The sequence below is a fragment of the Ascaphus truei genome, chromosome 15 (assembly GCF_040206685.1).
Source record: "Ascaphus truei isolate aAscTru1 chromosome 15, aAscTru1.hap1, whole genome shotgun sequence".
Lineage (NCBI taxonomy): Eukaryota > Metazoa > Chordata > Amphibia > Anura > Ascaphidae > Ascaphus > Ascaphus truei.
Window position 1 is genome coordinate 8,187,093 of NC_134497.1, and position 24,277 is coordinate 8,211,369.

Here is a 24,277-nt window from a genome sequence, read left to right on the forward strand (position 1 = left end):
GACAAGGGCTCTGGCACGCCCCTTTTTGAGCCCTGCCCTCTCTCTAGCAGTGCACCAATTGTATCTATTGACTGCCTGGTCACATGATCTTCCCCACAGAACTTTTGCAGCTTTGGTCCTCTTCTGCTGCACTGACAGCCATTTAGTGAACCTCCGAGCTGAATCATGGCTGATCGATCACAGGAGAACGTATCGATCGGCAACTGAGCTAATTACTTGTAGCACATGTACTTCCACACTCTAGGAGATTGGTGTTGCGGCTACAGGTGTTGTGGTGCGGCATACCTGTGAGGGTTCAGGAGAGCCGAGTTGTCTGCGGTGATATGGAGACCAGGACAGGCTTTGGATGATCACTGACGTTCTTTACTCGGTGCTTAGCGCCTCCAGCTGCAGTGGGCTCCAGGATGCCCAGAGATCAGTCCGCACTAAAGCACACTTCTTTCCTCCTGCCCAAGGACTGACACTCAGACAGGAGTATGAGGAAAGCAAAGGGATCTTTATTTGTAGTCACTGCATTAGGTGGTCATACAGCGGATACAGGGTCTCAGAGGATTCCAGGCCTCTGGGTGGTGCTGGCTCTTCCTTAATGTGGAGCCCCAGATCTTCCAGTGGTCAGCCAGCCATGAGGGCCTTGCTGACCTCTCTCTCCCAGCCGGGAGGAGATGGACCACACACCTCCACTCTCTTGGAAGTGTGGGAGAGCACTCACTAAATTTGGCACTGCCCCTCTGAGGAAACAGAAGGGGAGGGCTCAAGGTCTGTACCTATACCTGATAGGCTATACACAGGCCATGAGTCACCACCACACTTCTGTCACTCAGAGAGGAGTATGAGGGGGGTCAAAAGCCCACAGAATGGCCTGTCACAGCCTAGACAGCTAAGGACTTATGTGACAGGGGGAAGAGAGAGGCTGAGAAGACTAACCATGTAACATACTTATCATTGTGTGGATTGTATTAAAGGGGGAAACATAAATAAAATACAAAATAAAGAGCAGCCGCTTGGACTGCTGCTTTAAATAGGGGCGAAAAGGTTTTGGAGGCAGAGCTTGAAATGGTACATCAGCAAGAAGAACATGCCGCATACACCCCGTGCTGCCGGTGTCTATACACATATAATACACTTATTATTATTACACATCAGTAACTGTATGAATACTGTCAGCAAGTCATATGGTTTCTCACTTCTTGCTCTTTCCGAGGATCCCGGACCTAAAGACATTGGGGAAATGTCCCCTTTAAGTCCTTTCCATGTACACTGTCCCTTATATAGATGCTTCCCCATACACTGTCCCTTATATAGATGCTTCCCCATACACTGTCCCTTATATAGATGCTTCCCCATACACTGTCCCTTATATAAATGCTTCCCAGTACACTGTCCCTTATATAAATGTTTCCCCATACACTGTCCCTTATATAGATGCTTCCCAGTACACTGTCCCTTATATAGATGCTTCCCCATACACTGTCCCTTATATAAATGTTTCCCCATACACTGTCCCTTATATAGATGCTTCCATGTACACTGTCCCTTATATAAATGCTTCCCCATACACTGTCCCTGATATAAATGCTTCCCAGTACACTGTCCCTTATATAAATGCTTCCCAGTACACTGTCCCTTATATAAATGTTTCCCTGTACACTGTCCCTTATATAGATGCTTCCCCATACACTGTCCCTTATATAGATGCTTCCCCATACACTGTCCCTTATATAGATGCTTCCCAGTACACTGTCCCTTATATAGATGCTTCCCAGTACACTGTCCCTGATATAAATGCTTCCCAGTACACTGTCCCTTATATAGATGCTTCCCCATACACTGTCCCTTATATAGATGCTTCCCCATACACTGTCCCTTATATAAATGCTTCCCAGTACACTGTCCCTTATATAAATGTTTCCCCATACACTGTCCCTGATATAAATGCTTCCCAGTACACTGTCCCTTATATAGATGCTTCCCAGTACACTGTCCCTTATATAAATGCTTCCCAGTACACTGTCCCTTATATAAATGTTTCCCTGTACACTGTCCCTTATATAGATGCTTCCCCATACACTGTCCCTTATATAAATGTTTCCCCATACACTGTCCCTTATATAGATGCTTCCCAGTACACTGTCCCTTATATAGATGCTTCCCTGTACACTGTCCCTTATATAGATGCTTCCCAGTACACTGTCCCTGATATAAATGCTTCCCAGTACACTGTCCCTTATATAGATGCTTCCCCATACACTGTCCCTTATATAGATGCTTCCCCATACACTGTCCCTTATATAAATGCTTCCCAGTACACTGTCCCTTATATAGATGCTTCCCCATACACTGTCCCTGATATAAATGCTTCCCAGTACACTGTCCCTTATATAGATGCTTCCCCATACACTGTCCCTTATATAAATGCTTCCCAGTACACTGTCCCTTATATAAATGTTTCCCCATACACTGTCCCTTATATAGATGCTTCCCAGTACACTGTCCCTTATATAAATGTTTCCCCATACACTGTCCCTTATATAGATGCTTCCCAGTACACTGTCCCTTATATAGATGCTTCCCAGTACACTGTCCCTTATATAGATGCTTCCCCATACACTGTCCCTTATATAGATGCTTCCCCATACACTGTCCCTTATATAAATGTTTCCCCATACACTGTCCCTTATATAGATGCTTCCCAGTACACTGTCCCTTATATAGATGCTTCCATGTACACTGTCCCTTATATAAATGTTTCCCCATACACTGTCCCTTATATAGATGCTTCCCCATACACTGTCCCTTATATAAATGTTTCCCCATACACTGTCCCTGATATAAATGCTTCCCAGTACACTGTCCCTTATATAAATGCTTCCCAGTACACTGTCCCTTATATAAATGTTTCCCTGTACACTGTCCCTTATATAGATGCTTCCCTATACACTGTCCCTTATATAGATGCTTCCCAGTACACTGTCCCTTATATAGATGCTTCCCAGTACACTGTCCCTTATATAGATGCTTCCCCATACAGTGTCCCTTATATAAATGTTTCCCCATACACTGTCCCTTATATAGATGCTTCCCTGTACACTGTCCCTTATATAGATGCTTCCCCATACACTGTCCCTTATATAAATGTTTCCCCATACACTGTCCCTGATATAAATGCTTCCCAGTACACTGTCCCTTATATAGATGCTTCCCCATACACTGTCCCTTATATAAATGTTTCCCTGTACACTGTCCCTTATATAGATGCTTCCCCATACACTGTCCCTTATATAAATGTTTCCCCATACACTGTCCCTTATATAAATGCTTCCCAGTACACTGTCCCTTATATAGATGCTTCCATGTACACTGTCCCTTATATAGATGCTTCCCCATACAGTGTCCCTTATATAGATGCTTCCCAGTACACTGTCCCTTATATAAATGTTTCCCTGTACACTGTCCCTTATATAGATGCTTCCCCATACACTGTCCCTTATATAGATGCTTCCCCATACACTGTCCCTTATATAAATGTTTCCCCATACACTGTCCCTTATATAAATGCTTCCCCATACACTGTCCCTGATATAAATGCTTCCCAGTACACTGTCCCTTATATAGATGCTTCCCAGTACACTGTCCCTTATATAGATGCTTCCCCATACACTGTCCCTTATATAGATGCTTCCCCATACACTGTCCCTTATATAAATGTTTCCCCATACACTGTCCCTGATATAAATGCTTCCCAGTACACTGTCCCTTATATAGATGCTTCCCCATACACTGTCCCTTATATAAATGTTTCCCTGTACACTGTCCCTTATATAGATGCTTCCCCATACACTGTCCCTTATATAAATGTTTCCCCATACACTGTCCCTTATATAAATGCTTCCCAGTACACTGTCCCTTATATAGATGCTTCCATGTACACTGTCCCTTATATAGATGCTTCCCCATACAGTGTCCCTTATATAGATGCTTCCCAGTACACTGTCCCTTATATAAATGTTTCCCTGTACACTGTCCCTTATATAGATGCTTCCCCATACACTGTCCCTTATATAGATGCTTCCCCATACACTGTCCCTTATATAGATGCTTCCCTGTACACTGTCCCTTATATAGATGCTTCCCCATACACTGTCCCTTATATAAATGTTTCCCTGTACACTGTCCCTTATATAGATGCTTCCCCATACACTGTCCCTTATATAGATGCTTCCCCATACACTGTCCCTTATATAGATGCTTCCCCATACACTGTCCCTTATATAGATGCTTGGGTTGCTTAGCAGCTGCTTTTCTCCTTGACTCCCTGCAGTGAAACCTGTAACATATTGCTAGACATTAACCCTTATAGCATTCATTAATAATAGCCACATCCATAACACCTCCTCCCTAGCAGTGAAGCCCTGCGGTCTGCCATGTGTAGGCAGAGACCCACAGCATCACCACCCATTGAGGGTAAGGCTATGGGAGGACACCTTGCTTCTTGCAGTGGGGGGTCCATTCATAGTCTATGGAGGGGGTATGTCCGCAAGGTGTTTGGGAGATTTGTCAGTGTTAGAAAGGAGAATTAATTCAGAGAAACAAACGAGTAAGGGACCAGTGTCGCTCATTAAGTCAGTTCCACTTGGATGGTAACTGGGCTGCTTTGCTGGTTCTTATCTCCTGGTTGGCTGGACACATTTGTCTTCTCCTCATGCTGGCAGATTAGCACATTCTCCAACCTCCGTTTGGCATGTCAGTTTCAGGTGATCGGGTGTGCTGCATGTAATACTTCTCACAACTTCTTGGCAGGTTCCCCTGTGTGGTACCAGCTGGCACCATTTGGGCTCCAAACTTAACTGAAAATGTAACCCATTCGGTCCTGTTTTCCCCTCAAATAATGAGACTGCTGAGAGGAACGGGCCCTGTTCCATATGGGAAGAAGTGTTCACAGCATATTATACAGGGACCCTGGTTTGTTCCATGTGGCAATTTCAACTTAATTTCAACTTAATTTCACTGTCTTCCTCTGTCTTCGAGCAAAAATGTGGCTGTTTTGGTATCTTTGGAAATTAGGAAGAATTATCTTTTGATCAGGGCTGTTTAATGGATGTGTGAGGCTCATATATCACGTTTACTGAACCTCCAGCCCCTTTTATCACTGGTAAAGCAGCAGTCCAAGCTGCCATTTTTTTCTCCTTTTTTTCTTATTCCCTTTAATAAGTGCATCAATACAATCCCCACAATGATAAGTAATTAGCTAAGTTGCCGATCGATCCGTTCTCCTGTGATCGATCGGCTAAGATATGACTCGGGGGTTCACTAAATGGCTGTCAGTGCAGCAGAAGAGGACCAAAGATGCAATGATCTGTGGGGAAGATCATATGCAGGCAGTCACTAGATACAATTGGTGCACTGCTAGAGGCAGGGATAAAAAAAAGGGGAGTGTCAGAGCCTGTTTCAGAAGAGGAGGGGGATGTGACTTTGTAAATGGTTGCTATAGAACCAAAAAAATGGTTGTTACATTATAATACATTAAAAATGTCAGTTCTGATAACAGGGAAGGGCTTGCTCCGGGTTATTTAATTCAGTTCTTGTACAGCATTGTGGGCAATGTAGTCCTGGAATATGATTGGCTGGGCAGTTACTAGAAACAATTGGTGCACTGCTAGAGAGAGGACGGGGCTCAAGAGCCAGAGCCTATCAGAAGGGGAAGGGGCTGTGACTTTGGAAATGCTTCCTACATTAGAAACATTAAAAATGTCTTGAAAACATATATATTTTTTAATGCTACAAGTATTTTCTCACAGTACAGAACTGATTTATTAAAAAACACACGTCGGATATTGCTTAAACTGCTGATTTAAGCGTGTCACTTCCGTTGGTTCGTCTTGGTCCTTGGAGAGGCAGTCCCGCTGCTTCCAGAGCAAGAGTGATGCCAGCAAAAATACTTCAAACGGAGCAGACCGCTGTCTCGCAAACCCAAGAGGAATATCTTTGGTTACTGATAACCGACGGCAATGTCTGGTGTTGGCAGGCACTTCAGGCAGTGAAAGAGTTACTTTATCTGGGCACACGAGCGCCAATCCCGGAAAATTTTCTTATTCCAAAGGGTCAAATAAAAACCGATGGGAGACGGCGAGAGGCAGACCCGACGCGTTCTATTCTACTCCAGAAAGCTCGTGTTTGCGTCCAACTCCTGTAACAAACCAGAACAGAGGGAAGTCCAAATGCAGCTCACCCCGTCCCCAAAACAACATGCACAGAGGGACTCGCTTCCCCAAATGCCACCCAGATGCCATCAATATGCCAGCCTCTCAAACGCATCGAGTTACCATGGCGACCGCCGGCGCCGTGTGCGCCGTTCAGCGTGAACTCCGACCGGCCGACATGGGGAAGGTTGTTAAACTACAGCAGGATTGATGCTAGGTGCGCTGCCACTCTTTCAGCGGTGGTCTGTTAACCCCGTTGCAGACAGAGAGGCAAAGAAGGTGTTAATCTCTCACTGTCTCTGTAAAGCGCTACGTAAAACTAGCAGCGCTATACAAGAACACGCTATTATTATTGTTATTATTATTGTTATTACTGTCTTTTACTGCCGAGAAGAACCCTGTGAGGTTTGAAAGCTTGTTACTGTAACTCATACAATCAGGGACAGACACAGTTACAGTTCCTATTTGTATCTCTCAGGGTTCGGCTTAGGTTAATGTTGTAGGGTAGATAAACCCAGGACTGTCTGACCCTGTCCCTGATACTCTGCAGTCGGGGGTCACCAGATGGAGGGGGAGAGGTGGGTTATAAAGTCCTGGGAGAGAAGATAGGCGGGTGTTCAGATATAAGTATGTCAATGTTTTCTGTATATAGTGTAAATAAGATGTTAAAATTGTATATTTTAAGTTTGTTGCTTTTGTATTGATATGTTTGTAAAATTGTTTTGGTTTTTATAATAAAAAATACCCTACATTAGATATAGTCCCAGGACTGTCTGAGCCTGTCCCAGATACTCTGCAGTCAGGAGGTCAGCCTATATTAGATATAAGCCCAGGACTTTTTGAGCCTGTCCCTGATAAAAAAAAAAAAAAAAAGACCCTGTTTATCAGATTCACAGACACACAGTAACAATGCTGCCAGCAGGCACAGATTTTAATGCACCTTTTTATGAAGTTTTCCCATTTGGAAAGTGTGTGGTCCTGACACTAGTAAAGTGCAGATAATAATGGACTTTGACAGTCCGTATTTCACAGCTGGCATAAAGTTTAGGAGCCAAGAGAAGGGCTAGAAGGATGATCACAAATCTTTCCAAATTGGGAGCAGCATTGAGGGCTCAGAGCCATCCCATGGGCTGGGCAGATCTCTGGGTAACAAGCTCTAAGTAGGGTTATACAAGGGTTACAGGCTGCACATACTGTATAGGGGTTACAGGCTGCACATACTGTATAGGGGTTACAGGCTGCACATACTGTATAGGGGTTTATTCTATATCCGCAGAACCAGCAGCTTGGGATGTTTTTTAGCGAAAATGTCATGTTGAATTCAATTGAGAATTAATTTTGGGCAATTGGTAAATAAGCCACATAGAGATGGGGGGGGGGGGGGAAGAGAGAGAGAAAGGGCAAAGGAGAGAGAGGGGGGGGAATGAGAAAGGAGTAAGAGGGGGAAGGAGAGAGGGAAATAGAGGGGTTACGGAGAGAGGGGAGGAAGGAGAAAGAGAAGGGGCAATGAGAGTGAGAGGAGGAAATTAGAGAGACGAGGAAATTAGAGAGAGGGGGGAAGGAGAGAGGGGTCAGAAAGGGGGGGGGCGGAAAGAGAGGGGGAGGAGAGAGAAGAGGGGAGAAGGAGAGAGAGGAGGGGGGAAGGAGAGAGAGATGGAGGAAAGAGAGAGAGTGGGGGGAGGAGAAAGAGAGTGGGAAGGAGAGAGAGGGGGAAGGAGAGAGGGAAGGAGAGAGAGAGGGGGAAGGAGGGAAAGAGGGGGGTAGGAGATAGGGGGAAGGAGAGAGGGGGTGGGAAGGAGAGAGGGGGAGGAGAGAGGAAAGGAAAGAGTGGGAGAAGGAGAGAAGAGGTAGGACACAGTTACAAAACATTGAAAATAATGTAACAAGCGGAGAGAGAGAGAGAGAGAGAGACAGATGGCACACCTGTGAGCACGTGACCTGCATGCGGGACAAGGGTTAATACGCAGCTCTCTAGTGGTCCCACCTTTCTCCTTCGCAAAGGTCCGTCAAATGAACAATATCTCCCCGCACTCCGTCCCCATATACCACCTGTCACAGACAGCGCGCGAGTGAGCATGTGATGTAGATATGCAACCAGGGTTAATACACACGGCTGTGAAAAGTTCAGTCCGCGCTCTGGCTCTTTAAACTTGGAGTGTTGGTCCCTCTCAGTTCTTTTGCTGCTTCTGTGTTTATGAGGTGTCTCCCCCACCTCCAAATGTGGTCTCCACCGGAACCCCGATGGTGATACCAATATCAGCAAAACAAGAAAAAACACAAAAGCGCACCAAGATGAGAGATAGATATTGTATTAGCAACAAATAATAAAATTAGTAACTTACATATAAAATTTCTTTAATAATCCCCGATTCTGGTGTCTATCACAGGAGTAGGGCATCACATAGGAAGTATGAAGGGTAATCTCAGTTCTGAGAGATCAGACCCGCGCGCTGGGGCTGTCTCTGTTCACTCTCCTGTCCTCCACGTGTGCGGGTCTGATCTCTCAGAACTGAGATTACCCTTCATACTTCCTATGTGATGCCCTACTCCTGTGATAGACACCAGAATCGGGGATTATTAAAGAAATTTTATATGTAAGTTACTAATTTTATTATTTGTTGCTAATACAATATCTATCTCTCATCTTGGTGCGCTTTTGTGTTTTTTCTTGTTTTGTTAATACACACGGCTACTCAGCCAATTCACCTTTCTCCTGCGCAAGGTACTTTCCACGGGTTAATATTAACCCCTTACACAATTGCAATCATACCTATACGCTGTAGAGGTTGAGTTGTGAGACGGTGCAACTGCCTTAAGGGAAAAAATATATATAACCGGGCTGCCGTCTACTAGTACAAAAAATACATTTTATTGGCACATAAAATCAGCAAGGGAAAGTCCTCTTACGTGTTTCACGCAGCTGCCTGCACGTTAGCAGACATTGCAGAGCTACACAATTATATGCCTGCTAGATGTCGCTGTGCTGGGTACAGTCCCCCCCAGTCCCCCACAAAGTGTCGCTGTGCTGGGTGCAGTACTTTAGTCCCCCACTTGGTGTCGCTGTGCTAGGTGAAGTACCAAAAGCCCCTCCGCTGGGTGTCGCTGTGCTGGGTGCAGTACCTCAGGCCCCCTGCTAGGTGTTGCTGTGCTGTGTGCAGTACCTCAACCCCCCACTAGGTGTCGCTGTGCTAAGTGTAGTACCTCAGACCCCCACTAGGTGTTGCGGTGCTGGGTTTTGCTATGCTGGGTGCAGTACCTCAGGTCCCCTGCTAGGTGTCGGTGTGCTGGGTTTTGCTGTGCTGGGTGCAGTACTTCAGTCCTCCCCTGGGTTTTTCTGTGCTGGGTGCAGTACCTCAGGCCCCCTGCTAGCTGTCACTGTGCTGGGCGCAGTACCTCAGCCCCCCACTAGGTGTCGCTATGGTGGGTGCAGTACCTCAGGCCCCCGCTAGGTGTCGCTGTGCGGAGTGCAGTACCTAAGGCCTCCACTAGGTGTCGCTGTGCTGGGTGCAGTACCTCAGGCCCCATGCTAGGTGTCACTGTACTGGGTGCAGTACCTCAGCCCCCCACTAGGTGTCGCTGTGCTGGGTGCAGTACCTCAGGCCCCCTGCCAGGTGTCACTGTGCTGGGTGCAGTACCTCAGCCACCCACTAGGTGTCACTGTGCTGGGTGCAGTACCTCAGGCCCCCCGCTGGGTCTCGCTGTGCTAGGTGCTAGATGTAGTACCTCAGACCCCCACTAGGTGTTGCGTGCTGGGTTTTGCTATGCTGGGTGCAGTACCTCAGGCCCCCACTAGGTGTCGCGGTGCTGGGTTTTGCTATGCTGGGTTCAGTACCTCAGGCCACCTGCTAGGTGTCGCTGTGCTGGGTTTTGCTGTGCTGGATGCAGTACTTCAGCCCTCCCCTAGGTTTTGCTGTGCTGTGTGCAGGATCTCAGGCCCCCACTAGGTGTCGCGGTGCTGGGTTTTGCTGTGCTGGGTGCAGGATCTCTAGCCCCCACTAGGTGTCGCTGTGCCGGGTTTTGCTGTGCTGGATGCAGTACTTCAGCCCTCCTCTAGGTTTTGCTGTGCTGGGTGCAGTACCTCAGGCCCCCTACTAGGTGTCGCTGTGCTGAGTGCAGTACCTCAGACCCCCACTAGGTGTCGCTGTGCTGGGTGCAGTACCTCAGGCCCCCGCTAGGTGTCGCGGTGCTGGTATTTTCTATGCTAGGTGCAGTACCTCAGGCCCCCTGCTAGGTGTCGCTGTGCTGGGTGCAGTACCTCAGCCCCCCACTAGGTGTCGCTGTGCTGGGTGCTGTACCTCAGGCCCCAGCTAGGTGTCGCGGTGCTGGGTTTTTCTGTGCTGGGTGCAGTACCTCAGGCCCCCTGCTAGGTGTCGCTGTGCTGGGTGCAGTACCTCAGCCCCCCACCAGGTGTCGCTGTGCTGGGTGCAGTACCTCAGGCCACCCGCTGGGTCTTGCTGTGCTAGGTGCAGTACCACAAGCCCCCCACAGGGTGTCGCTGTGCTAGGTGCAGTACCTTAGGCCCCCCTGCTAGGTGTCACTGTGCTGAGTGCAGTACCTCCGGTCCCCACTTGGTGTCGCTGTCCTGGGTGCAGTACCTCAGGCCCCCCACGTGGTGTCGCTGTGCTGGGTGCAGTACCTCAGCTTCCCACTAAGTGTCGCTGTCCTGGGTGCAGTACCTCCGACACCCGCGTGGTGTCACTGTGCTGGGTGCAGTACCTCAGCCCCCGGCGTGGTGTCGCTGTGTAAGGTGCAGTACCTCCGGCCCCCGCTAGGTGTCGCTGTCCTGGGTGCAGTACCTCAGGCCCCCCACGTGGTGTCGCTGTGCTGGGTGCAGTACCTCAGCCTCCCACTAAGTGTCGCTGTCCTGGGTGCAGTACCTCCGACACCCGCGTGGTGTCACTGTGCTGGGTGCAGTACCTCATCCCCCCACTTGGTGTCGCTGTGCGAGGTGCAGTACCTCAGGCCCCCGCTAGGTGTCGCGGTCCTGGGTGCAGTACCACAGCCTCACACTAAGTGTCGCTGTGCTGAGAGCAGTACCTCCGGCCCTCGCGTGGTGTCGCTGTGGTGGGTGCAGTACCTCAGCCCCCCGCTGGAGGCCGCTGCTCCCCGGTGTGTCCCAGCAGTGGCTGCGGCGATGGGTGAAGCGGAGGCCGGGGTCGGCGTGGTGGAGAGGCCGGAGCCCCCACCCGGGGAGGAGCCGGTGCTGTGGAGCCCGGAGGTGGAGGTCTGCCTTTTCCATGCAATGCTCGGACACAAACCCGTCGGTAAGCGCAGGCCGCAGCGATCCCCGGGCTCGAGTACATCTTACTGCCGGGCCGTGCAGGGCCGGGGACACGCAGGGCCGGGGCCACGCAGGGTGCAGGGCCGGGGCCAAGCAGGGTGCAAGGCCGGGGCCACGCCGGGTGCAGGGCCGGGGCCACGCCGGGTGCAGGGCCGGGGCCACGCCGGGTGCAGGGCCGGGGCCACGCCGGGTGCAGGGCCGGGGCCACGCCGGGTGCAGGGCCGGGGCCACGCCGGGTGCAGGGCCGGGGCCACGGAGGGTGCAGGGCCGGGGACACGCAGGGCCGAGGCCACGCAGGGTGCAGGGCCGGGGCACGGAGGGTGCTGGGCCGGGGACACGGAGGGTGCAGGGCCGGGGACACGGAGGGTGCAGGGGGACACGGAGGGTGCAGGGGGACACGGAGGGTGCAGGGGGACACGCAGGGTGCAGGGCCGGGGACACGGAGGGTGCAGGGCCGGGGACACGGAGGGTGCAGGGGGACACGCAGGGCCGGGGACACGCAGGGCCGGGGACACGGAGGGTGCAGGGCCGGGGACACGCAGGGTGCAGGGCCGGGGACACGCAGGGTGCAGGGGGACACGCAGGGCCGGGGACACGCAGGGTGCAGGGCCGGGGACACGCAGGGTGCAGGGCGATGTATGTAATATGATTATTATAGATTTGAGGAATGAAGTAGTGCGATGTGCTGCAGCAGAACAGAGGGAGAGAAACATGGTGTTTCTATCTATATACAGGAACTATTACTGGGTTGGAGTGCAGTGTGTATGTATATACAGTGTGTGTGTATATATATATATATATATCTCAAAAATTAATAGATGATACCGTTCTGTAGCTAACGAAATGCTTTTATTTGTGCGAGCTTTCGAGATACACTGATCTCTTCTTCGGGCGATGTTACATTGAATAAAGCCGGCAAGGGTTTTACTTAAAAACAGCGCGTCCTGGAATGTAATCTGTGATTGAAACCTATCCCTACCCCCTGTGTAGTATGTGTTTTATGACTGGATGTGTTAAATAGTCCCTGAATGTAAGAGAGAGAGAGTGTGTGTGTATATAAATTTATAAAGCGCCCACAGTGTATACAGCGCTTTACAAAAGGTGTGTGTGGAGTGGGAGTGTATTCCAATGGTGTGGGTAGGTATAGAAATGTACGAGTACATTTGATTCCCCATGTTGTAGTACTATAATACGTGTATATAAATTCACCTGGCTAATTACATTTTTGCCGCCAAGTCGTGGCTATATAGATGTGCTTAAGTTTGGTATTTGCTTCTGAAGAAAGGCCCGGAAAGGAGCTGAAAAGTTGTACCTGCTTCTGCTGTTTGTCCTATTAAAACTGCTTTGCATTTGACTAGAAGGTTGTAAGCAGTTTACTATTTGTGTTGGAGAATGAGGTTGCCCTGTTTCTGATGGCCTAGGCATATACTGTAATGAGTTCATTCTTGTCTCTTAGTAAAAATGTCTACGTTTGCTGAAATAACGAATACTTTTGTCTGGAATAAAAAATTAGGTTCCATAAAATAATGTGTTGCGTTCGAAAGCATAGTTGGCCCCCCATTTCCGGGGCCTTTTTTCCTGAATTCACATTGGTCCTGCGCACCAAATTAACAGACCTTCACCCTTGGCAGACCGAACGGAGAGTTTGTTTGGTTTTGTGTGCGTGACAAAAGTGATCACAGAAAATATTCGCCAGGCTTCCGTGAGATGACGGGGGTCCCCTGGCTGTATGTGTGGTATCCTGGTTGCTGCAAGCCGTATGTGAAACCCAAAGCTAAGTGACCAATAAACTGTATTTGATTAACAACTGTTGCTGTGTTCATGTGTATTTCATTGGTGAGACTGACAATCCGAACAAGCATCTTGCACAGGTATTCTCCCGTCGGTGAATAAAGTATTCTCCCGTCGGTGAATAAAGTATTCTCCCGTCGGTGAATAAAGTATTCTCCCGTCGGTGAATAAAGTATTCTCCCGTCGGTGAATAAAGTATTCTCCCGTCGGTGAATAAAGTATTCTCCCGTCGGTGAATAAAGTATTCTCCCGTCGGTGAATAGGTATTCGCCTGTCCCTTTCCCCGTTCCTTTTTTTTGGTCCTGTAGAGAGCCAAAACGTTGATAGTTTTGCAATAAACTTTATTTCTCCAAGTCCTGGAGATCCTGCTTCCATCTTTTCTGTATTCTAGTCCCCAGCGGTTAGCACCCAGACAGGACACTACTTTATTTGGAGATATATATCTATATCCCACACACAGTCCTGTGATTTTTGTTTTAACCCTTTCTCTGCTCCACGCAGGAGTGAACCGTCACTTCCACATGATTTGTATCCGTGACAAGTTCAGCCAGAACATCGGGCGGCAGATCTCCTCCAAGGTCATCTGGGAGCATCTGCGCACTATGTATGACATGCAGGCTCTGGTGAGTAACACGGGGACTGTCCTGTGTATGAGACCGCGAGGGAACCCTGCCTGCGTACCAACCTACAGTGATAGAAATGGCCTGTGTTTCTTCATTCTGCCATTAAAACATCCCACAGCTGCATCTCCTCCGCATAGGGGCTGTTATAAAGAGGCACATTGCACAGTTCTGCTGTAAAATTAAACTGTTGTGAGCCGTTTTAAGCAAGTGTCGATAAGCATCAAGTTCTTCCGATCAGTGTTTTGGGCGGGGATTCATGTATCCGGATTAGGCCGGAGTTATCAGTAATACAAACCGTGAGCTGTACAACGATCTGTACCTGCTCTGTCTCGTTGCTTCTGTACGTACAGGCTGTCTGACTATTACTAACCACCTGTAAGATATTTGTATGACATGTTTATTACAGTTGGTGCAGACGCAAGCAAAACACAGAGAACTTAGTCATTTTAACAGCGAGATCACATGGAGCAGGCTCGCCCTGATGCCCCTCACAGAACAGCTCCTCTAGCACAGAAACACTAGTCATTTTCTTGTCTACTTCACACCCGAGAGGCGCTAAGAGGTGAACGGTAACTGGGAGCAGATTGTGTACCTGTATACAAAGTAACCATGTCTGGTCTTTATTTGGGGAAGTGTTTGTGGGCGCTGGAAGATAAAGCACCTCCCCCGCAGCGTGTGATACCAGGATATACATCGTCAGTCCTAACACACGGGCATCAAACTGCAAGCATTCCCATCTAGCTGCGGTGTAGGACGTCTGGCCGCGGCCAAATTGTCACTGGCGCTCCGCCGCCATAACTACTGAGGTCACCTCGCCACCAGCGCCTCTCCCAGCCGCAGGGCACGTCCCCCGCAGCTTGTCCTCGGCGCCTCTCCCAGTCGCAGGGCACCTCCCCCGCAGCATGTCCTCAGCCACTCTCCCAGCCACAGGGCCCCTCCCCGCAGCATGTCCTCGGCGCCTCTCCCAGCCAGGCACCTCCCCTGCAGCATGTCCTCAGTGCCTCTTCCAGCCAGGCACCTCCCCCAAAGGCATGTCCTCAGTGCCTCTTCCAGCCGCAGGGCACCTCCCCCCGCAGCGTGTCCTCAGCCCCTCTCCCAGCCACAGGGCACCTCCCCGCAGCATGTCCTCAGCGCCTCTCCCAGCCGCAGGCCCCTCCGCCGCAGCATGTCCTCGACGCCTCTCCCAGCCGCAAGGCACCTCCCCCGAAGCGTGTCCTCAGTGCCTCTTCCAGCCGCAGGGCACCTCCCCCGCAGCATGTCCTCAGCGCCTCCCCCAGCCGCAGGGCACCTCCCCCGAAGCATGTCCTCAGTGCCTCTTCCAGCCGCAGGGCACCTCCCCCGCAGCATATCCTCAGCGACTCTCCCAGCCGCAGGGCACCTCCCACGCAGCATAGCCTCAGCGACTCTCCCAGCCGCAGGGCCCCTCCCCCACAGCATGTCCTCAGCCCTCTCCCAGCAGCAGAGCCCCTCCCCCGCAGCATGTCCTCAGCACCTCCCCAAGCTGCTGGGCACCTCCCCCGCAACATGTCCTCAGCGCCTCTCCCCAGCCGCGCACCTTCCCCGCAGCATGTCCTCAGCGCCTCTCCCAGCCGCAGGGCACCTCCCCCGCAGCATGTCCTCAGCGCCTCCCCCAGCCGCAGCTCCCCCGCAGCATGTCCTCAGCGACTCTCCCAGCCGCAGGGCACCTCCCCCGCAGCATGTCCTCAGCACCTCCCCCAGCCGCAGCTCCCCCGCAGCATGTCCTCAGCGACTCTCCCAGCCGCAGGGCACCTCCCCCGCAGCATGGTCCTCAGCACCTCCCCCAGCCGCAGGGCACCTCCCCCGCAGCATGTCCTCAGCACCTCCCCCAGCCACAGGGCCCCTCCCCCGCAGCATGTCCTCAGCGCCTCTCCCAGCAGCAGGGCACCTCCCCCGCAGCATGTCCTCAGCGCATCTCCCAGCCACAGGGCACCTCCCCCGTAGCATGTCTTCAGCGCCTCTCCCAGCCACAGGGCACCTCCCCCGCAGCATATCCTCAGCGCCTCTCCCAGCCACAGGGCACCTCCCCGCAGCATGTCCTCAGCGCCTCTCCCAGCCGCATGGCACCTCCCCCGCAGCATGTCCTCAGCGCCTCTCCCACCCGCATGGCACCTCCCCCGCAGCATGTCCTCAGCGACTCTCCCAGCCGCAGGGCCCCTCCCCCGCAGCATGTCCTCAGCGACTCTCCCAGCCGCAGGGCCCCTCCCCCGCAGCATGTCCTCAGCGACTCTCCCAGCCGCAGGCACCTCCCCCGCAGCATGTCTTCAGCGACTCTCCCAGCCGCAGGGCCCCTCCCCCGCAGCATGTCCTCAGCGCCTCTCCCAGCCGCAGGGCCCCTCCCCCGCAGCATGTCCTCAGCGCCTCTCTCAGCCGCAGGGCACCTCCCCTGCAGTGCCTCTCCCAGCCGGAGGGCCCCTCTTCCGCAGCATGTCCTCAGCGCCTCTCCCAGCCGGCACATCCCCCGCAGCATGTCCTCAGTGCCTCTCCCAGCCGCAGGGCTCCTCCCCCGCAGTGCCTCTCCCAGCCGTAGGGCACCTCCCCCGCAGCATGTCCTCAGTGCCTCTCCCAGCCGCAGGGCCCCTCCCTCGCAGCATGTCCTCAGCTGCCTCTCCCAGCCGGCACATCCCCGCAGCATGTCCTCAGCATCTCCCTGCGGCTGGGAGAGGGGCTGAGGACACGCTGCGGGGAGAGGTGTCCTGCGGCTGGGAGAGGTGCTGAGGACATGCTGCAGGGGAGGGGCCCTGTGGGTTGGAGAGGAGCTGAGGACATGCTGCAGGGGAGGTGCCCTGCGGCTGGGAGATGCGATGCGGTGGAGGCGCCCTGCGGCTGGGAGAGGCGAAGCGGTGGAGGCGCCCTGCGGCTGGGAGAGGAGCTGAGGACATGCTGCGGTGAAGGCTCCCTGCGGCTGGGAGAGGTACTGCAGGGGAGGTGCCGGCTGGGAGAGGCGCTGGAGGTGACCTGTGGCGACTCGCCATGCGGTCAGTAGTTATGGTGGCTGTCCCGGGAGACCAGTATTTTTTACACCGAACCCACCGGGATCACTAGCACCAGACAGGACAAAGTTGTTGAATAATATGGGGTTTATTCTGGCACGCCAGCAGACAAAACAAAGATGCACAAAACAAGATACTATACCAACTGGGGGCCTGGGGAGTAGACTCTAGCCTCGCTAGGTGCAGGCAAGAAGGCTTGCCCTGTCTGCTTCTCGTCCAGGAAATCAGAATGCTGATCACACAGCAGAGCCTCTGAAATCTAGCTGGTCACTGTCAAGACCCAAACTCCTTCACAGAATAACTCTCCGTCTCTCACGCTCTCAGATGCTCTTCTGGGGAATCTCCACACTTCTTCCCAGAGTGTCTCTCAGTCTCTGTTAGCCTCTCTTGCTCTCAGATGCTCTCTGAAGGTAGATCTGCTTCTCTGATCAGCAGCACCCCTTATATAGCCTTCTGTGGCTATCCGTTGCATGGGAGGGGGCTGCTGGACAATCAGAGCATGGATTAGGTTGGCGTGCTAAGTACCCATCCCCATCACTGATTGTTCACTCTCTCACTCACCAAAGGTCTGTAACACCTCCACGCTCCTAACCATTGTCTCAATACACATTTATCTGCAGGAACCTCAGCTGATTAAATCAGAGTCCCCTCCATACAAATATACACATAATCCAATTAACACTTTACAGGACTGACTCCCAAATCACGTTACAGTGCTTACACATAGATCACAAACACTTTACCTCATATTGCTTGCTCAACTAGACTTGGGGATTGCATTTGGAATACATTCTCGCATACATAGTGCATTATACATTCCCTGTTCTCCCCCAGATATTAAATACATTTGGTTGAAATAAGAATTACATAGGTGTCCAAGTTACATGGATTTAGGGGTAGCCAGCCGGGCTTCATTTCAGTTTTGTGATGCCAGCAACCCCTACCCTCACGACTAAACGTCCCATTCCGATCTAGCCGTGCATTGGAGAATCTCCGTTTATTTGGGGACCAGGTGGGAGTTCTGAACTCTCGCCCCATTACACCCATCAGAAAGGTGCGGAAGAAGCTCCCTAATGCTGCTTTCTTTGCATTGACCCTCATTATACTTTAATTCTCTTGCTCCTGTCTCTTTTCTTTTTCCAGCATGAATCCGAGATTCTCCCCTTCCCGAACTCTGAGAAGAATTTCATCCTCCCCGAGGATCTAATCCATGAGGTGAAGGAAGGTGAGCGGTCAGCAGATGCATCACGCCGGCAAAACCCCATCATTGTGCCCTCACCATTACCTGCTTCTGTTGGGAAGCATCAGGGGCATATTTATTCTCTTATGCGCCTCTAAACTCCCTGGGTTTACCTGATAGTCGCAGCGCAAATTGCAGCCAAAAGCTGCGCTCACATTTGTTGTCGACGCCGAACTGCACAAGTATCTTTCCCATTTAGTCTTCATATTGGGGCGTTTTAGTTTTCCGGTATGTCGGCATTAAATAATAATACCAGTGTGTGATTTAATCTTGAAAACAAAAACAATCCCTGTCTTGTCTTTTTCTCAGATGTTTTATATATACACAGTTTTCCGCCACTTGAACCCTTTGCGCTGTCCATCTGTTGGCGTTCCGCCTGGCAGTGCCAGGGCTAAGCCGCACGGATCTCCGGATCCATACTGTGGCTTCTAATAATTCTTTCTGAAGCCGCAGCGTCTCTAACACACACTCTGTCCCGTCAGAAAAGTGGCCCCTGAGGAAGAGGTGAAGGAGGAAATAAAAGAGGAAGTGGATCTGCACACAATCTCCGAGGAAGGTGCGTGACTGGTTTCCTTTCCCCTGGTACCGACCGACCCGAGGATATATTGGCTGTGTGATAACCTGCAAGGCTGTAGGTTTTAGCCAAAATTGGCAATAAGACCTTTTTAAGCGTCCTCTCTGAACCCCTTCGCAGCAGAAAATAATCGATTGTAACTGGCTGCTCCATAACTCGATGGGGATATAACCGTGTTTACTGGTTTCTTGTGATAGGTTAAGAAATTCAGTTCCAACAGTAATAATATAATATAAGTGAAGTGAAGAGTATACAGATCCAGAACTGGAACGAGATCAAACGCAGATAAACTAAGTAAGGCTGAAAGAAGTCGGACCAAATAAAGATATTTTAGCTTTCCGTATTTCTTCCTCTGCAGCGTTCGGGAACTCCTCGGGAAGCTCCGGGAAAGGGTCGGACAAACCGAGCGTGAAAGAGAAGGAGAGAACTCTGTCCGAATCGGGTTCCAAGGAGTCCGGGGACAAGAGGAAGCGGAGCCGGGTAACGGACAAAGTGCTGAACGCAAACAGCAACCCGTCCAGCCCGAGCGCCAGCAAGAGGAGGCGCACGTAGGGGACAGTCTGGTGACGAGCTGAAGAGGCAAGGGTCCTGGCGGGGTGGGTTTTGCATACCTCAGAGAGTCAGCATTTATGACGCGCTGTCAGCTATTCACTGGAACCGCGGAGAGCTGCGACGTGGTCTCCTGGAGTCCAAGAGGACGGATCAGTAACGGCTCATCAAGAATTCTTCAGGGCTCCAAAAAAACCAAGTCTACCGCAAAGCAATAAATTATTTACAAAGCCCAGCTTCTGGGTGAGGGAAGACGTGCCCCAGAATATGAATATGCCTCTGTTTTATTATAGTGCTGAGTTTTAGCAGCTGTGCTACACCGGGAGAAGTCTCGGATAGATTCGTCTTAGGTTGTGACGCAGTTTAACGGTCCCGCGAGAGAGCTCTTCAAAGATGGAGCCATCTGTATGGCGTTCTCAACACCTCCCAGTCCTCTATATCGGAACTCTTTCATTCTGTCGCTATGTTGCTATAGCAGGGTACTGCTTATGGACTGGAGGTGACATGCGTTGGGCAGCGTCGGTCAGCGATTTAAATATTGAAGTTCTCTGACGTTTTATGGAATTTTGTTCTTTGTAGAAGACACTTTAGGATGTAGGCCGTGTATAGTCCTACTCATTGTAGCTATACACCACTACATGTTCTTTTCTAGGGGTTGTTAAACATTAAAATGCAGCTGTCGCAAAATGCATTATCCGATGACAAAGCTTCAATAACTGGACTACTACTAATTCAATCGAAGAATTGTGCGGAGGATGTTTTGGGGTTTTAGCATACGGTACAATCGGCAGCTGCTTCGTTGGTTACTATTTAATTCTGTTTTTATTATATTTTTAAAGTGTTTTGTAAATAAAGCATTGTGAAAGTCCATAGCCTGTTGTCCTCTTCTGTACAATCCAAGATCTGTTAGAGGGCACCGGGCAAACCGTTTGTCAACTCGATTTAAATATGGTGTGAAACTGCTTCCATGTGCGGTATGAAGGTTTCACTTCCGTCAAATGAATGGGAGTAAGATCTTCTCCGGCGCGGAGATAATGAATGGGAGTAAGACCTTCTCCGGCGCGGAGATAATGAATGGGAGTAAGATCTTCTCCGGCGCAGAGATAATGAATGGGAGTAAGATCTTCTCCGGCACGGAGATAATGAATGGGAGTAAGACCTTCTCCGGCGCAGAGATAATGAATGGGAGTAAGATCTTCTCCGGCGCAGAGATAATGAATGGGAGTAAGATCTTCTCCGGCACGGAGATAATGAATGGGAGTAAGATCTTCTCCGGCACGGAGATAATGAATGGGAGTAAGACCTTCTCCGGCACGGAGATAATGAATGGGAGTAAGATCTTCTCCGGCGCGGAGATAATGAATGGGAGTAAGATCTTCTCCGGCGCGGAGATAATGAATGGGAGTAAGATCTTCTCCGGCGCGGAGATAATGAATGGGAGTAAGATCTTCTCCGGCGCGGAGATAATGAATGGGAGTAAGACCTTCTCCGGCGCGGAGATAATGAATGGGAGTAAGATCTCCGGCGCGGAGATAATGAATGGGAGTAAGATCTTCTCTGGCACGGAGATAATGAATGGGAGTAAGACCTTCTCCGGCGCGGAGATAATGAATGGGAGTAAGACCTTCTCGGGCGCGGAGATAATGAATGGGAGTAAGACCTTCTCGGGCGCGGAGATAATGAATGGGAGTAAGACCTCGGGCGCGGAGATAATGAATAGGAGTAAGATCTTCTCCGGCGCGGAGATAATGAATGGGAGTAAGATCTCCGGCACGGAGATAATGAATGGGAGTAAGACCTCGGGCGCGGAGATAATGAATAGGAGTAGGACCTTCTCCGGCGCGGAGATAATGAGTTTTTTTGAGTTCCTGAATCGTCACCTAGGAATATTTCTTTTTTTTTAATCTGGTTTGGTTAAAGATATGAAAACCTGCAGAAAGATGTGATATGAGGTGTGGGTACTAATGGAGGAAACCCCTCAGGTAGGTCCTTTCTGCACCAAACGTGGGAAAGTTACGAAGCGCCTTCTAGGATTTTGGTCTCCTTCATTTTAACGGAGTTGGTAACTTCACATCATGTGCACAGGGGCAGGAACACGATTTATTTACTCTCCTGGTCTGTGTGTTAGAGTATTATGCTCCAATTCTGCCTCGGTTGCGTAAGAACGGGAACATGAAGATATAAACCAGTGAGACGGGTAGAGAAGAGTTATCCTGGATACATATTGTAATGGGCCTTATTTATCTTCATGTGGGGTGAGATGTCCATGTAGATAGTGGGGGTGTCTGTCCCTGTATATAGAGGGGGTGGGGGCCTGTGTTACATTGAGACACTTTATCATTTGTGCAACCCCTCCACCCCCCCCCCCAAACCACCGAGACCCAGCACCATGCTTCCCCCCCTCATACACATTGGCATTGTGCACCCCTGCCAGGCTTAGCTGTTGCACTGCCCCAGCTGGCACACTGGGAGGAGGAACCCCGCACCCAACGCCAAGTACTGACGGGGCACGACGATTTTTTTTATATCCCACATCAAATATCTATATAACATTGACTCCAATCCATACCAAACATTCCCATATATATCCATAACACTAATAACTCCTATATATATCCACCTCCTTATATACATCCCACAACCAACCCAACACTCACACAAACCCCCCAACCAACACCCAACCCCCAAACACCACCAAAACCCCCCACCAACACACCAATCCCCCCCAACACCAAACACACACAACCCCCCCACCAACACCCAATCCCCCCACAACCCAACCAATCCCCCCCCCACACACAAACACCCACCCCCAACACCCACACAACCACCCCAACACCACACACCAAACTCCCCAACACCCCACACAACACCCAAACAACACCACCAAACAACCACCACCAAACTCCCCACCCAACCACACACTCAATCACCCCCCCACACACCAAACTCCCCCCACCCACTCACACACTCCCCCCACCACCCACCCAACACTCCAATCTCCCCCCCACACCAACACACCAATCACCCAACCCCCCCCACACCAAATCACCCCCCCCCCCCCTCACCAAACACCCCAACCCCAACTCCACCAAACACCCCCCCAACACCACACAACCAAACCACCAACCCAAACCACAACACCAAACACCAACCCAACCACCCAACACCAACAACCAAACACCCCCACACCACCACACAAACCCACCCCCCAACACCCAAACAACACACCAAACCACAAACCCAACACCAAACACACAAACCAATCCCCCCCCACAACACACAATCAAACCCCAACACAAACCCCCAAACACAACCAACCCCAAACACACCAAAACCCAAAAACCCAAACCACACCACACAAACCCAAACCACAACCAACACAAAACAACCAAACAAACCCAAACCACCAACACCCAAACAACAACCCCCCAACCACCCTCACAACACCCCCCCACAACCACACAACCCCACACCCACACCAACTCCCCCCACACAACACAACACCCAAACCCAACACAAACAACCAAAACCCCAACCACCAACAATCCCCCCACAACCAACAACCCCACAACACAACAACCCACAAACCCCCAACCCACAACACACCCAACCCCAACAAACCCAAACCCCCACCCCCCCACTCTCTCAATCTCCAACCCCCAACCTCTCACCCAACCACAACCCAACACCCCACCACACACACACCCAACACCCCCAACACACACCCAACAAACCTCCCCCCAACCCCTCCTCACTCCAATCTCCCCCACCCCAAACCCCCACCTCACAATCCCCCCCACCAACTCTCACAATCTCCCCCCCACACCACCAACAACCACACACCCCACCTCCCCTCTCCAATCTCCCCCCCCCTCCTCCTCTCTCTCAATCTCCCCCCCCTCCCCTCTCCCATCTCCCCCTCATCTCTCTCAATCCCCCCCTCTCTCTCAATCTCCCCCCTCCTCTCAACTCCCCCTCCACCAATCTCCCCCCCCTCCCTCTCTCAATTCTCCCCCCCCCACCTCACCTCCTCTCAATCCCCCCTCCTCTCTCTCAATTCTCCCCCCCCTCCTCTCTCTCAATCTCTCCCCCCCTCCTCTCTCTCAATTCTCCCCCCCTCCTCTCTCAATTCTCCCCCCTCCTCTCTCAATCTCCCCTCCTCTCAATCTCCCCCCCTCCTCTCTCTCAATCTCCCCCCTCCTCTCTCTCAATTCCCCCCCCTCCTCTCTCTCAATTCTCCCCCCCTCCTCTCTCTCAATTCTCCCCCCCTCCTCTCTCTCAATTCTCCCCCCCCTCCTCTCTCAATTCTTCCCCCCCTCCTCTCTCTCAATTCTCCCCCCCTCCTCTCTCTCAATTCTCCCCCCCTCCTCTCTCTCAATTCTCCCCCCCCTCCTCTCTCTCAATTCTCCCCCCCCTCCTCTCTCTCAATTCCCCCCCCCTCCTCTCTCTCAATTCTTCCCCCCCCTCCTCTCTCAATTCTTCCCCCCCTCCTCTCTCAATTCTCCCCCCCTCCTCTCTCTCAATTCTTCCCCCCCCTCCTCTCTCTCAATTCTCCCCCCTCCTCTCTCTCAATTCTTCCCCCCCCTCCTCTCTCAATTCTTCCCCCCCCTCCTCTCTCAAATCTTCCCCCCCTCCTCTCTCAAATCTTCCCCCCATCCTCTCTCTCAAATCTTCCCCCCTCCTCTCTCAAATCTTCCCCCCTCCTCTCTCAATTCTTTCCCACCCCCTCCTCTCTCAATTCTTTCCCACCCCCTCCTCTCTCTCAATTCTCCCCCCCTCCTCTCTCTCAATTCTCCCCCCCTCCTCTCTCTCAATTTCCCCCCCCCCTCCTCTCTCTCAATTCTCCCCCCCCTCCTCTCTCAATTCTTCCCCCCCCCTCCTCTCTCTCAATTCTCCCCCCTCTCTCTCTCAATTCTTTCCCCCCCTCCTCTCAATTCTCCCCCTCCTCTCTCTCAATTCTTCCCCCCCCATCCTCTCTCTCAATTCTTCCACCCCCTCCTCTCTCTCA

General features: G+C 51.4%; 3 protein-coding genes across 3 annotated transcripts in view; all 3 read left to right on the forward strand.

The window, feature by feature from the left end:
* Nucleotides 1-11,255: 11,255 nt before the first annotated feature.
* MRGBP (MRG domain binding protein) lies at nt 11,256-19,722 on the forward strand. Its single transcript, XM_075571438.1, has 5 exons — nt 11,256-11,461; nt 13,771-13,892; nt 18,047-18,128; nt 18,625-18,699; nt 19,076-19,722. Exons 1-5 carry the CDS (start codon nt 11,332-11,334, stop codon nt 19,267-19,269), a joined length of 603 nt encoding a protein of 200 aa, XP_075427553.1. The 5' UTR covers nt 11,256-11,331; the 3' UTR covers nt 19,270-19,722.
* LOC142466955 (uncharacterized) lies at nt 19,347-21,170 on the forward strand. The gene is made up of 2 exons (XM_075572609.1): nt 19,347-19,477; nt 20,249-21,170. The coding sequence occupies exons 1-2, from the start codon at nt 19,347-19,349 to the stop codon at nt 21,168-21,170; spliced, it is 1,053 nt and encodes a 350-aa protein (XP_075428724.1).
* Nucleotides 21,171-21,230: 60 nt separating this feature from the next.
* COL9A3 (collagen type IX alpha 3 chain) overlaps nt 21,231-24,277 on the forward strand; it is a 36,773-nt gene continuing 33,726 nt past the window's right edge. Inside the window, exon 1 of the mRNA XM_075572610.1 lies at nt 21,231-21,248. Coding sequence (XP_075428725.1) covers nt 21,231-21,248 — 18 coding nt within the window. The remainder of the gene's footprint in view (nt 21,249-24,277) is intronic.

What these genes read in the sequence shown, in the direction of transcription:
- LOC142466955 (XM_075572609.1), top strand. Translation starts at nt 19,347, where the DNA reads ATGACGCGCTGTCAGCTATTCACTGGAACCGCGGAGAGCTGCGACGTG. An exon ending in AAAACCAAGTCTACCGCAAA is followed by an intron (nt 19,478 to 20,248) that starts GCAATAAATTAT and finishes TGCGGTATGAAG; the next exon opens with GTTTCACTTCCGTCAAATGA.
- MRGBP (XM_075571438.1), top strand. Translation starts at nt 11,332, where the DNA reads ATGGGTGAAGCGGAGGCCGGGGTCGGCGTGGTGGAGAGGCCGGAGCCC. An exon ending in TGTATGACATGCAGGCTCTG is followed by an intron (nt 13,893 to 18,046) that starts GTGAGTAACACG and finishes TTCTTTTTCCAG; the next exon opens with CATGAATCCGAGATTCTCCC. An exon ending in AATCCATGAGGTGAAGGAAG is followed by an intron (nt 18,129 to 18,624) that starts GTGAGCGGTCAG and finishes TCTGTCCCGTCA; the next exon opens with GAAAAGTGGCCCCTGAGGAA.